The sequence below is a fragment of the Zeus faber genome, assembly GCF_960531495.2.
Source record: "Zeus faber genome assembly, chromosome: 1".
NCBI classification, from domain to species: Eukaryota; Metazoa; Chordata; class Actinopteri; order Zeiformes; family Zeidae; genus Zeus; species Zeus faber.
The window spans coordinates 47366725-47380262 of NC_137193.1; the positions used below are offsets into that span (position 1 = coordinate 47366725).

At 41.1% G+C, this 13538-nt stretch overlaps 1 protein-coding gene across 2 annotated transcripts; it reads left to right on the forward strand.

The window, feature by feature from the left end:
* Nucleotides 1-966: 966 nt before the first annotated feature.
* Nucleotides 967-9848, forward strand: mindy4 (MINDY lysine 48 deubiquitinase 4). 2 transcript variants are annotated; one of them, XM_080018135.1, is made up of 18 exons: nucleotides 967-1313; nucleotides 1418-1543; nucleotides 2161-2366; nucleotides 2867-3128; nucleotides 3498-3736; nucleotides 4276-4322; nucleotides 4452-4567; nucleotides 4681-4797; nucleotides 4925-5016; nucleotides 5165-5266; nucleotides 5465-5528; nucleotides 6016-6081; nucleotides 6346-6413; nucleotides 6536-6599; nucleotides 7152-7313; nucleotides 8302-8482; nucleotides 8666-8744; nucleotides 9053-9848. In XM_080018135.1, exons 1-18 carry the CDS (start codon nucleotides 1254-1256, stop codon nucleotides 9099-9101), a joined length of 2100 nt encoding a protein of 699 aa, XP_079874261.1. In that variant the 5' UTR covers nucleotides 967-1253; the 3' UTR covers nucleotides 9102-9848. The 2 variants fall into 2 exon arrangements, with proteins under 2 accessions (XP_079874261.1, XP_079874262.1); XM_080018136.1 differs by having other exon boundaries at nucleotides 8302-8394.
* Nucleotides 9849-13538: the final 3690 nt, after the last annotated feature.

Consider the following 13538-nt stretch of genomic DNA (forward strand, 5'->3'; position numbering starts at 1 on the left):
CCACCACAAACATGCACATCATCTGACCAGCAATGGATATATGTGACCAGGTAGGTCCCAGGCATGTCATGGAATGCTGTGCCCCCGCAGAGGAAGGACAAGCCAGGATGGGTTAAATGCGGTGGACCCATTTCACCAGCCACCATCCAAAGCATGTTTGTGTGACAATTAAAGATTCTTCTTCTCTCATGCATCACTAAGGAAGCTATATTTGAGTAAATACCTGTAGTTTCTTTTTTGAATGATTGAGGATTTTATTAATATCTTTACAAATTTCCCATTGAAGTCTTGGTGTGCTGAGGGGGGAGACCGGAAATCAAATGCAGGGGCATGTCACCACCCTGTGGCAGTCGGTCAATAGGCGGCAATAGGCCGTCAATCTGTCAAAAACCGTCCAAGAGAAAAATAGGTTTTCCTTAAATATTTAATTTTGAGGAATTTTCAATGATCGGTAAATCGTGCTAGAGTAAATCAAAAACATGCCCTTCTCCTTTTGCGCATTTCTACTATTTATTTGTCATTTATATCTCGTTTCTGCCCCTGTGTCCTCCCTATACTGGCGGTCCTTGCAGGCGGGTGACGTTCTGCGCAGCTCTGATTGGCTGCTGCAGAGACAAGCCTTCAGAGACGCTTGGCGAGACTTGAACCGGTGGACCCAGGCGAACTCTTGTTTTTAAGGCGTTTCAAAGTGAGAAATAATTAAAAAAAAAAACGTAAACAACCATCATCCAAACGCACCACAGCCTACTCCGAAGGACAAATGGCAAGGCGTAAGTTGACGGCGGTCAGCTCTTCGTGTTTGTTTACGCGTTGTTGTCTCACACGACACACGTCACGGTGTGTGGCGGCGTTTGATGACGTCGCGTTGTGTCGTCCGAACGAAGGTTGCCGTTTTGGCCGCAGTCCGCTCCGCAGCGCGCTCTGCTCGGCGCCGGCCGGCCAGGGTGTTGCGGGGGTGTAGGGACCCCACCTCGGAAGGGGCCCCCGAGGAGCGGCGCGAAAGCGTGACCTCCAGTCATAATGACCGCCGCTTGGTCCGTTGCCATAGGAACGTGCCACAGTCCCGCACACGCGCAGTTTGACTCACCCTGAATAAAACGTGTCGCTAGGAGTTTTCGCGGCGTATGGGGAGTCGAAGAATATCAGACTTCTACAGCCAGGCTCTTTAACCGGCAGGGAAAACGCCTGCCACCGGATCACTGTAGCCGGGAGGCTTGAATCACCACTCCCACCCCCCCCCCCACCCCCCCGCGATGGCCGTGTTGATTCAAGAAGTTTCCTCGTCCCTTGTGCGGGAATATCTCAGTCGGAAGGTACGTAGCGTTTGGTCGATGAAAGGTAAAACCAGACGCTCAGCATGGTTATTAGCTCGTTAGCCCTTTCCGGCTAAAAACACAACATGGCCCTTTTGTTGAAGGGACTGAAGAGAACGATCGCCTGCATGGACGAGGAGCATCCCCGCACGGGTTCTAGTATCAACAACACGTCGGGGCTGCGACAAACCCTCCATCTGGAGGGTCTCTACAAACATAACAAGGCGAGGGTTTCATTTAATTGTTCAAAAGATTGGCTGCATAGAGATCCCGAAGCAAGTCACTTTACAAACCCCGATTAGATTCAACCCAACACACACACACACACACACACACTACAACTTGAACAAAAGCTGCACTATATTCAAGAGGTTTATTTGTCACATACACGTATATACGTTCATACATACAGTATATGCAGTGAAATGACATTACAACGCACCCGGAGATTATGCACAATTAGCTCTTAAAATACTAAAATGTGCGTAATCGACACGGATATTGTGATGACACTTTATAAGTTTGACATTTTTTTGTTTATATATTATTCATCATGTACAGAAATATCCCATCTATATTCATATTTATATTCATACCGAGTCGATACCTACCTCCTTACTGCCACTTAACCGTCGTCTCTTTGTAATTTATCTTTATCTGGTGATAATTCAGCACATGCGCCACAATTTGTGTGTTCTGTACATATTGTATTGTTGTTTTTTTTTGTCTGCTAAGCATTCTTTTTTGTATCTACTCTATCTGCACTACAGTGCACCAAATATTTGGTGCATTTATTTGGTATCCTTCTATATGACTATGTGCTTGTCCCATGATTCTGCAGGCGCAGAAAACTCCCCTCAAAACATTGCTGGAGATTATAGTCAAACATCACATCGAGGGGCACAATAATGATAAGGTAATACAGACTACAGCTGCTGTCACCATGACGACACCCACCACTTCTGCCAATAGTGGGAAACAAAGAGTTGTGAATGGCACTGGGATGGAAAACGGCACAAGAGCATTCTTCCACGAGGAACCCACAAGCTCAAGGTATTTTCATTTTATATCTATATCTATATTTATTTATTATTATTACAATTCTTATTGCTGTTGTTTTTTTTTATTGTTTTTATTATAATTATTATACATTTTCAAAGGCTAATATTTATATATACATATACATACACTAAATATAATGTAGACATATATAACGTATGGTTAATGATTTGGTAGTGGTTGATACATAAAAAACAACAAGAAAGCAATGGAACACAAATAAACAGACTAACTAGGAATCAATACACCCTGAGGTACTGATGATGGGACCATACTGCATATTAGGAGTCTCTTCCGCCACTTCAAATATGTGAAACCAGTTCTGTGACTCCTACCTCTGTCAGAATAACAGACTCCATCCGTGTTGCTTCACATCCACATTAACGCGTCAAAATATTGGATCCACACATTGATGCACAACTGACTTTAGTTTTACTCCGTTGGATGTTGACAGTTGACTCCAAATGTGAGGATTGTATTTGTCCTTTTCACAGAATATTTCCGGACGGGGCCTGTCCCGCTAAGAGCATGTTGATGCCTGACAAGGAGAGACGGTCCACACCATATCACACAGGTTTCAGCGTTGATGATTCAGAGACTTTTAAAGAGCAGCAACTGGTAGCTTTTCCCCCCGGGAGCAAAAGCGTTGCCAGAAGAGAGCCGGAGAAAAGTGCAGTCACAGAGAGCGCCCTGAGGAATAGAACGAATCGTGTTCGGCGTGGCGTGATGGGTGAACCAATCGCAAACTGTCCTCAGGTAGTAGACACATCAGTATATGTGAGTTTGCAAAATTACACTTATTCTAGTGCAATAATTACATTTGTTTTAGAGCAGTAAGTGCGCTTATCCTAGTGGAAAAAGACTGTATTTATTTATTGTATTTATTATTTTTGAACCTGTGTTGTTGGCTGTGGTTGTTTTTTTTTTTTGCTGAGGTTGTTTTATTTTGTTCTTGTTTCTCTGTGTCTTCTCACTGATCAGGAGCAGCGCTCCTAATTTTGTTGTATTCTATACAATGACAATACAGGCTTTCTATTGTATTCTATTCACTGCATTGGTTAAATGAATTAAACAGAATTTCACATACACATTTGATAATTCTTCATTATATTTTGTATATACTAGGACTCAAACAAAAAAAGACATGCCCGAAAGGGGGGGCTGCCTCACCCACTGCTTGGAAATGAAGACATGAGGAATTCAAGGGTTTTGCCTTTAGGGGCCGTTAAAGATCACAACAGCCTCGGAAGCGACCTCAGCATGGCTGCGTTCCTCAAACCCAGACAACAATCCTGGAGCACAGCGGAGAGATTGGAGAGCGAGGAGGGCTTTTTAAGAGCAGGGAAAGTCCCCAAAACAAGAAGGTAAGCTGATATGTAATTGGAACCTTTAAGAAACCGGCTTTAATTAATGTATGTTTTTTTGTTGTTTATGCATTATTGTGTCCATATTATGATATGGTATGCTTGCTATTTGATTTTGAGGTTTATTGCGATTCTGTTTACTGTTTAAAATGTTGGTTTATTTTTCTGTTGTTTTTTGGTCCATTTTTTAGGATTATTTTCAGTGTTTCGTCATTAGGTTTATTGTACATTACAATTTTTTTTCTCATCTTAGGTTCGGCTTTTTGGCTCGCTTTTTTTTTCCCCGGTTATATTTTGTTGTTTATCATTAGGTTTGTGTACATTCTCATTCTATTGTGTAAACCGTCAACATTTTGCCATATATTGGCATTTTCTTTTTTAATATTTTTAATTCCATTTCTTTATTATTATTATTATTATTATTATTATTATTATTATTGCTATTTTTTTAGATGAGCTGTTGCTGACGTTGCAATTTCCCTCCGGGGATGATTAACATGTCTGTCTGTCCGTCTGTCTGTCTATCTTTTATCTCTCAGAGCAGAGTTATCAACCAAACCGAATATGGATGGCCAGATGACTTTGGGTTCTGATATTTCTTTATTTCCACAAGAATAATTGTAGAAAATGTATAAATCTCTAGAAAATGTTTCTGTTTTCATCAAACCAGTTACTCAGATTTATCATTGCTGATTGTGTGTTTATGTATTTCCAGATGATGTTGATTTTGATGAAGAGTTGCAAGATCTCTCCAACGTGTCCCTGCAGAGTCGTACAGCAGTCCCACAGCATCGCTACAGCAGTCACCCCATGGACCCAGACACTTCCACTGTAGGGAGACATAGCTCTGTATTGCATACTTTATTTATTTATTTATTTGGTTATATTTTATGTGGATAGTCTTAATGATTAGAGTGATCTCACCTTGTTTTTCTTTTCTCCAGGCACTGAAAGAGCTCCTCCTTGGCTCCAGTTCACGTTTTTTCAGCAATGAGTGGACGAATCAGGGTTTCACCTTTTCCGAAACGCATGACCTCCGATATGGAATTGTACAGAAAAAGGTTGTTTGCTGAAATGTGATAATCTCTTAATTTGTCCATTATATAATCTGTTTAAAGTGTTGCTCTTATATCCTTATATTCAACTTATTTTGTGCGACCTTGAGCTCTTACCGTGTGTGTTTTCCAGGGGGGTCCGTGTGGAGTTCTGGCATCAATCCAGGCCTGTGTTTTACAGAAGCTTCTGTTTGAAGTTCCCAGCGGCAGCAACCCAGGCCTCTGGTATCTTCTCTATTTGGCTGAATAGGTTTTATCAGCTCATTAATTAACATCAATAGCGCTTTGATCAAATGAGCCAATTCTAGGGATCGGACTGGATCCCTTTTTGGTAATAACTGTGCGTTTATGACCACTGACGTTTTGTTGCCAGGAGTTTAAGACCATCCAACGCTACTAGAAGACAGTGTCTCATTGTAGCCGCTGCTGGGGTTCTGTGGAGGGCCGGGGAGCGGAAAAAGGCCACGCTTGCCATGTAAGAGATCTGATTTGATCAGTTCAGCATTCTTTTTTTAATTAGACACTGGCATAAAATAATATGTCCTACATTACGTGAGTCCAGGCCTCCAGACTTATTCCTTTCAATTATTCTTGACAGCCCAAGATTTAATTGATGTTCCGTATTATTTTGAAAGATTTCTTGTTTACCATTAAATTTTTTTTCCCTAAAAAGAACTTCAGGAAGAAATCATTTTGTTCCTACTGGATACTACAAGTCTGAAGGTTTATTTGAAAAGGTAATTGCACTCAACAACACTCTCTGCTTTAGATGCTTTGGATTAGGGTCTGCACCAAATCTTTCTTATAGGCCTGTCCTTTTCTTCAGAATAGCAGCCTGTTTTTGCAGTATATTCTAAATAAATCAAACAAGCATCCACTGGCAGTACCATGATGGTTATTTTCGAATTTTGATTTTGATTGATAGATTATATGTAGCGCAGGGGCACCCAAACTGTGGTCCACAGCCCCCTAGGGGTCCTGGAAGGTATTGCATGATGGGTGGGGGGCAGCAAAAATATTACCTTTATGTTTTTTTCTCGCAAAATGTATTGACTCAACCTCACAAATGATATGTTTTTTTGTTGTGAGATTTGTCCTTTGTTTATGGTTTAAGTTAAATGTTAAATCACATAGTGGTTTATTATAGTCAGAGCAAGTGCGTACTGGTTTTTCAACGTCTCTAAGGAGCGCACATGAATTAATTAACATGTTTTTCTGTTTTAGATAACATGTTTTACTGTTAATAACTTCAAGGACCTGCAGCAGCTTCTGGAGGAGCACATCGAACAGGTGAGAGGAGTCAACGCGCTACTTAATCTGAGCTGAACCCTGAGCAAACCCGTAAAAAAAATAGTAGAAAACAAACGAATAGAGTGATATGACATCGCTACCAAATGGAAGACCTGTTGATCCAAAAGAAGTCCCATAAGAGGGAGAGACCGCAACACCCCAGACTCAACTCCTTCTTTGTCAACTCCTTTTGGTGTTACAAACACATTAAAAAGGTTTCTGTCAAATATTGTTCTTTCATCAATCCCTTTTCCTCCTCCGTAGTTTGAGTTGGGGGCTTTTGGATGCCTGTTGCTTACAATCTCTGCTATTCTCTCCCGCGAAGTAGAAAAGTAAGCATTAAGAGATTGTTTTTCTTTGCAACATAATGCTGCCTTAACACCATTACTGCACGAATTGTAGAGTATGTGTGTGAAATGTCCGCTCATTATGCGTTTCCTTTCCTTTATTACAGAGTAAAAGAAGATATGGACGTGCCTACGACCACCCTTATAGGAGCGCATGGCTACTGCACCCAGGTGTGTCAGTCTGTACAGTGCTTGGTTATAGTTATAATGAATAAGACGAATATAAAGAATATAGTGGTTATAATTTACAACATTGATATAGAAATATATTAACCACTAACATACCACTGGTACCAATTGACACAGATGGCACAAGGGCAACAGGACCAATAGACCAGTGATTCAATTTGATACGCATGAGGCCACAGACCTCATGCGTTCCGGGAGTCCGAGCAGATCTTTCATTGTTAGATATGATTAAGTCCAAAATGCCATACCTGTCTATCCTACAGTTACAAAGAAAACAGTGGACCTACGATCAAAAGTCATTATCATACATTCTTTAATAGTGTCACTGTCTTGTAAATGAAATAAAGGTGACGTTTGACTATCCATCATTTTGCTGGGGAGTGCAGACCCCCTGCAACCTCTTGGAAGACCCCTGGGGGTCCCCGGGCCCCACATTAAGAACCACTGCCTTGGAGCCCTTAATAGAAGTGAATGTAGCATAATAATGTATGGAAAATAATTGACGCTGACTGCCATTTCTTCATTTCCTGCCAGGAGCTTGTAAACCTGCTGCTTTGTGGACGGGCCGTGTCGAACGTCTTCGATGATGACATCGAGTTGGACTCTGGGAGTGGCAGCCTGACGCTGCTGAAGGGAATCAAAATCCACTGTGACATTGGTCTGCTCTCCTTGTTTGAACATCATAACATCTGTAAGGTAACCACATGTCTGGTCTGTGCTGTGCTGCATTTGACAGGAAGCGGAATGTCATTATTAATATCCTTAAATTGAGATTGATGCTGCAGTGGTGATGCAATGCAAGCAGCTGTGGCACAAGAACTTTTAAGCACAGCAAAGAATGTCCCCGAACGTACAGTATACGAGCAATCACACTGGCAGTTACACAAGCACACTTTGGGGAAGGTTTCCTTTTTATGCAGTATTAATACCAGGGTTCTTACCAGGTCCCTGAGGTGCATGAAGTGCTTGAGTTACATCCTCAGAAATGTAAGTACTGGAATACCTTGAAAAAAGCCGCTTTTGTGCTGAAGTGCTTGGAGAGTCCTTGAAAAAAAATGCGATAATTGAAAACCTGTGATATTCCCCCTGGTTTTGTTATTCAAATCGCAATGCAATAAAACATTTCCAGAATGGCTTTTACGACATAAATTATGCCAGGGAAATGTAAATTTAATTCGGCATGGTTGGAAATGTATAATAGTAGATGACATTGAAATTATTATTATTATTATTATTAATAATAATAATAATAATAATAATAATAATAATAATAATTTATATATATTTATAGTATGGTGTATATGAAACAATGGCTTATGTTAATTTTAATAAATAAAGATTAAAAATTATGAAATGAAAATGATTTTTCAAAATTATAATGTCCTTGAAAATGCAAAAATAGACCTTAAAAAAAAGTACTTGAAAGTCCTTGAATTGAATTTTGTATTGCCAGAATGAACCCTGTCATACTTCTCCAGTGTGTTTTCCAAATACATAAAAAAAAATAAGACTTCTTCACTTGCCACCTGGTTTTCACAAAAGAGTCTGCGGAAACCAATTGGAATTAATCAATTTTGTTAAAAATTTATATTTTGACATATCAGATGACTTGGCTTGGAACTTTACTAGGAGAAAAGAATATGAAAAATGGTACACCTATGCTAACCAGTTGTTTTATCCTCAGGTAGGCGTTCACTTGAAGACGCCCCGCTTCCCCATCTGGGTGGTGTGCAGTGAGAGCCACTTCAGCGTGCTGTTTGGCCTGCAGAGGGAGCTGGTGAGCGACCAGGCCGCTTTCCAGGACTTTGACCTCTACTATTATGATGGACTGGCCAATCAGCAGGAGGAGATCCGCCTCTCTGTCTGTACGTAGCGCCAGCAAGTTATCTATGTTTTTTTGGCCGTTCTGAATTCTAATCGCCTCTCTCCAAAGAGGAGGCAACTCTCCCAGGGGCTGTCGGTGCGTACTCCTTTTTGGGGCGTACTTCATGTTGGCCGGTTGTGAAGTCTACGCCGCTGTGATTAAGTGTGTAATCTTTGCTTTTTAGCTGTTGGCTCGACAACAGTGTCCTCCCAGGATTTTGACCCCGACTTGATTCCTCCCCTTGAACTCTGCATCCGAACAAAGTGAGTGTTGTCTTTGGCATTCTGCACACATGCACACCCATGCACACACACACACACACACCCACACCCACACACAAACACACACATAGATTCACACATACAAACACACACACACTCCCTGGCCTCCTATCTCAGAATTTATGTGTTTGTTCTCTTTTGTTCTGATCGCTCTGGATGTCTTTTTGATGCTTAATGTTACATTAAGTTCCCTGTTAAGGTCATTCAAAGTTTATTACGAGTCTATTTTGGATTCATTACAACCTATAGTGATGTAAAGATAATTTTGCTTTACCTTCTTTTGAACCTAGGTGGAAAGATGCAGTTGTCAGCTGGAATGATACAGAGCCGATCCTCTGATTGGCCAGATGTGAAGAGGACCCTTTCAAGCGAAATAAAAAGAGATCATGCAACAATTTTGTATTAGCAATCATATATTTTTACATGCATATTTATTAGTCCATATTTGTTCAATGAACTGCAGGGTACTCTAGTCAACATGTTGCCTTTAACTATTAAAGTATATTATCACGATGGCTCAACAGGCCTTGGATAGGAACTGTAGCTGAGCAGCCTCAAAACAATATTAGCTTTTTTTAAATATAGAAACCAGTTCTTACAGAATGATAAATCTTAAGACAATAGCATTAAGCGTACGTAGAACAGCATTACCTTTGATAGAAACACATGTAACAATAAAAATGTTAAAATAATTCAGTTTGTGTGGCTTTTACTAGACGTTAAAAAGTTATTGGATCAATATCTTTTTAAATAAGAAAGGTTGTAATTGCTTTCTTTTATTACATTTTTTTATGTACTCACCACACACTATCTTCACCCTCTCCTCACATGATCCATTGAGTTTGCTTTTCATTTCACACATGACATTCATTGTGCTTTCAATAATTGGCTTGAAGTTGTTGTAACAGAATGTCATTAAGATGTATTATTTGGTACATACAGTATAGACCCTTAAATTGTCATTAGGTGGAATTCTGTATATATATGGGTTTCATCTTATATTTGAAAATATATCCTATTTAGTTGTTAAATCAGTTAAATTATTAATTTATGTTGATACAGTACTTAATGAACTGTGTGTGATGATAAAGGACAGAGCGAGACATAATGGAGCACGAGTCATCTTTGACAAATCTCTTTGCTGAACATATAAATTACCTCTATTGCAGTTACTGAATGTTTTTTGGGCGGGGTGTGACTCTTCTGTCTCACCAATGACTAATCCAAAAACACCATTTTCCAAATCGGGAATTTAATGTCATGGGTAAGCATTTCTCAGCAGCTTTTCATAAAGGGTTTAATCAAGTTATCATTTTAAAGAGGATGTCGCTATTAATTTCAACAGGATGTCAGTGCTGCACGGAAGGGGTTGATGTGGCAAATAGTACATGTTACTCCAATATATTGGAAGAGCAGCGTGTAATTCAGGCCTTAATTCAATGTATTACTGGGTAACTGCTGAAACATGGCACATAATGTGTTCACTGTGTTAACATCTGTCAGATGCACAACCATATAATTTGAAAATAAATACTTTATATTTTACATTTTTTTACATTGGTGTTTTTACATTGTAACACTTTTTGCTTTATAGTGAAAGTTCAGTCAGTAAAGCTATTTTGCATCATTCTTATTCAGGCTTTGGTGTTTCTGTCACTTCCAGTAATCTGACTCTATCAATCGCAGTCTGCATTCCTCTGTGAGAATCAGTCCCGCTTACGCTTCCTTTCAGGTCCTACCTCCACCCAGTGTGTGAACTATACCATGGCTTTCGGGGGGAAAGAAGAGGACTGACTCTGGCTTGTTGCAAAGAAACATTCATGGCTGTAAGCATGTCGGCCTACTTGCTTTATGTCAGCACATCTGATATATAATAATCAGTTAATGACCACATCAAACCTCCACACAGATATCAAAACCAAACATCAACTAAAGCAGGGCACCCGGCACGGTATACGCTGCAGAGAGATGTCCTATAGTCTCTAGTTTATTGACACAAATAAGACACGGATGTGAGCATATGTATGAGCATTAAATCAAAAACAGAGCATGCCAGGCTGCCTAGAAGGGATGAAGTCCTCATCAACTACAGTTAGAGTTACCCATCCCATGGGCATAAAAAAATCTTGGTACAATTAAGACATCAAACGCAAGAGTCACGTATCAACAAACCAGCCTATACTGTAACAACACACGCATGCATGAGCACAGTAAAAAACAACAAAAACAGGCCAGGCTGCCTACAAGGGATCCAGTCCTCATCAACACCCATCACATACAATACAATACAGTGCTAACGGTGAATAATACAGTTAATTGGGAATAGCCCTTACTTTAAAACAAGCAACCACAGAGGCCTGGGATGAGCTGCCTTTGCTGTTCGTCCAGAAGTCCATGATGTGGACTGGCGATTACCTGATTTAATCCATGATGAGATAGAGGGAGTTGGATCAAATCTCTCCAAAGGGGGTCCATTAAGATCCACAAAAAGGAGCAATGAGAGGCTGCTTTCTCGCAACCTATTGCGGATCTTGCTATCAGTATCATTAACGGCAGAAAACCCCCGCCCACACTCAGATGAGTTGAGATGGTATGTCCTGCTTGCTGTACTTTTCCAGTGTTTTGCCTGGTGCTTTATCTTGTAACTTCCAGTCGCGGAACTCCACAACCGCCTCTATGGCTGGTTCGCCAAGTGTTTTAGCAAGTGCCCTTACCTCGTTTTCTCCATACACGATCAATGCATTGCGATCCTTTTGCCAAAAGTGCTCATCCAGGGGTTTCAGCATCTGGACAAGGTTTGATTCTGGAATTCGCTTTGTGAGACTGTCAATCACAGATTGATAAAACTGACTCCATAAATCTTGCTGCTGCCCTCAACGAGTTCAACATCTTTAAACAGGCCCAGGGATGTGCACTGTTCAGCCTTCAGTATAGATTTACCTCCACTCACCTTCATGGCTGTCAGCATATCAATAGTCTGCTGAATGTGGAGACTGGCATCCACTAGACATGTCTCTTTACTGAATTTTCAGTGAGAGGCCCTGCAGTTCACATACTATGTATTTAATGCAAGCCAGATCCATTAAAAACCCAAAGTTTGTGAGATATTTGTGTAGCCCCAGGAATTTCTTCCTCTCGCATCACTGCAAGATGCGTCCTTGCTTGCTGTTTTGAAGTGACGCGCTAAAGCAGGGAAGTATTGAAGGGAACCTACGGTATTATGAAAGGGCTTGTGCACATACACTGATCAGCCACAACATTAAAACCACTGACAGGTGAAGTGAATAACATTGCTCATTGTTCCAATGGCATCTGTCAAGGGGTGGGATATAAAAGGCAGCAAGTGAACAGTCAGTTCTTGAAGTTTATGTATTGGAAGCAGGAAAAATGGTCAAGCGTAAGGATCTGAGCGACTTTGACAAGGAACAAATTGTGATGGCTAGACGACTGGGTCAGAGCATCCCCAAAACGACAGGTCTTGGTGGGTGTTCCTGGTGTGCAGTACTTACTAAAAGTGGTCCAAGGAAGGACAACCGGTGAACCGGCGACAGGGTCATGGACTCATTGATGCACATGGAGAGTGAAGTCCAGCCCGCCTGGTCCGATCTCACAGAAGATCTACTGTAGCACAAATTGCTGAAAAAGTAAATGCTGCTATGATAGAAAGGTGTCAGAACACACAGTGCATCACAGCTTGTTGAGTATGGAGCTGCGTAGCCACAGTGACAGCCACAGTCAGAGTGTCCATGCTGACCCCTGTCCACCATCAAAAGCGTCTATAATGGGCATGTGAGCATCGGAACTGGACCATGGAGCAATAGAAACATGATAGAAAGATCATGTGGATGGTTCATCATCATTTTTTGGTAAATACAAAAATGTTCACGTAAGCTTCCTTGTTTTCTTTTTGACATATCTGACTGTATGATGACTACAAAACAGAGAAATTAATAACGGTGATTAGGCACACAGACTGAGTGGGGGAAAACAAAGTTTGTTTTTTCTGATCTTTGAGTTAAAGTGAGTTAAGTTTTGAGTTTGCGCCGCCAAGCTTCGATGGTGATGGCAACAATAGCATGCATGGTGCTATTTTTATTAATGTCTCTGTGAAGTGAATTAAGTGATTTGCTTCTAAACACATGATACATGTTAGAAAGTAATTAATAAGAAATATAAATAAAATGCTGTTTTGGGAATAAACACCTGGAGTAAAAGCTGTCTTCAGGGACACCGTGAACTCATCCCACGGACGCCCATAACCAAAAAAACAACCGTCCCATTGGTTTGATCGCGCAGTGTTTGGCTACGTTAGCATTAGCTACATGCTAGCAGGCCATGGAGCCACGACCTGACCTGCGGAGGAGCCAGCGGGGGGCAGGGGGCAGCGGAGAGCGGGGAGTCCCGCGGCCAGACAGCGGCGCTTTGAGGTCAGAAACTGGAGACACAGGACTGTTCAGCACAACATTTAAACGCCGAAGTTACTCCAGTGTAAAAGTTTATATTGAAGGAGGAAAGAATAGACCAGAGAGAATTTACCTGCTCCAAACACTCACTAACTGCAGCTACGCTGACAGAGACACCTGACACCGTCTTCTGAAGTCACCATTCAGGATCTGTGACGCTTTGTTTCGACGTGTTGGATCTAACGCTGAACATTACATGTTTTAACCGTCCGGGTGACAGTCAGTGTTGCATACAGCACTACCCAACAGGCTGTGGTGAATTTGTCCATGTGTATGTGTAGTCACCGCTACAATATATTATTACATGGTTGAC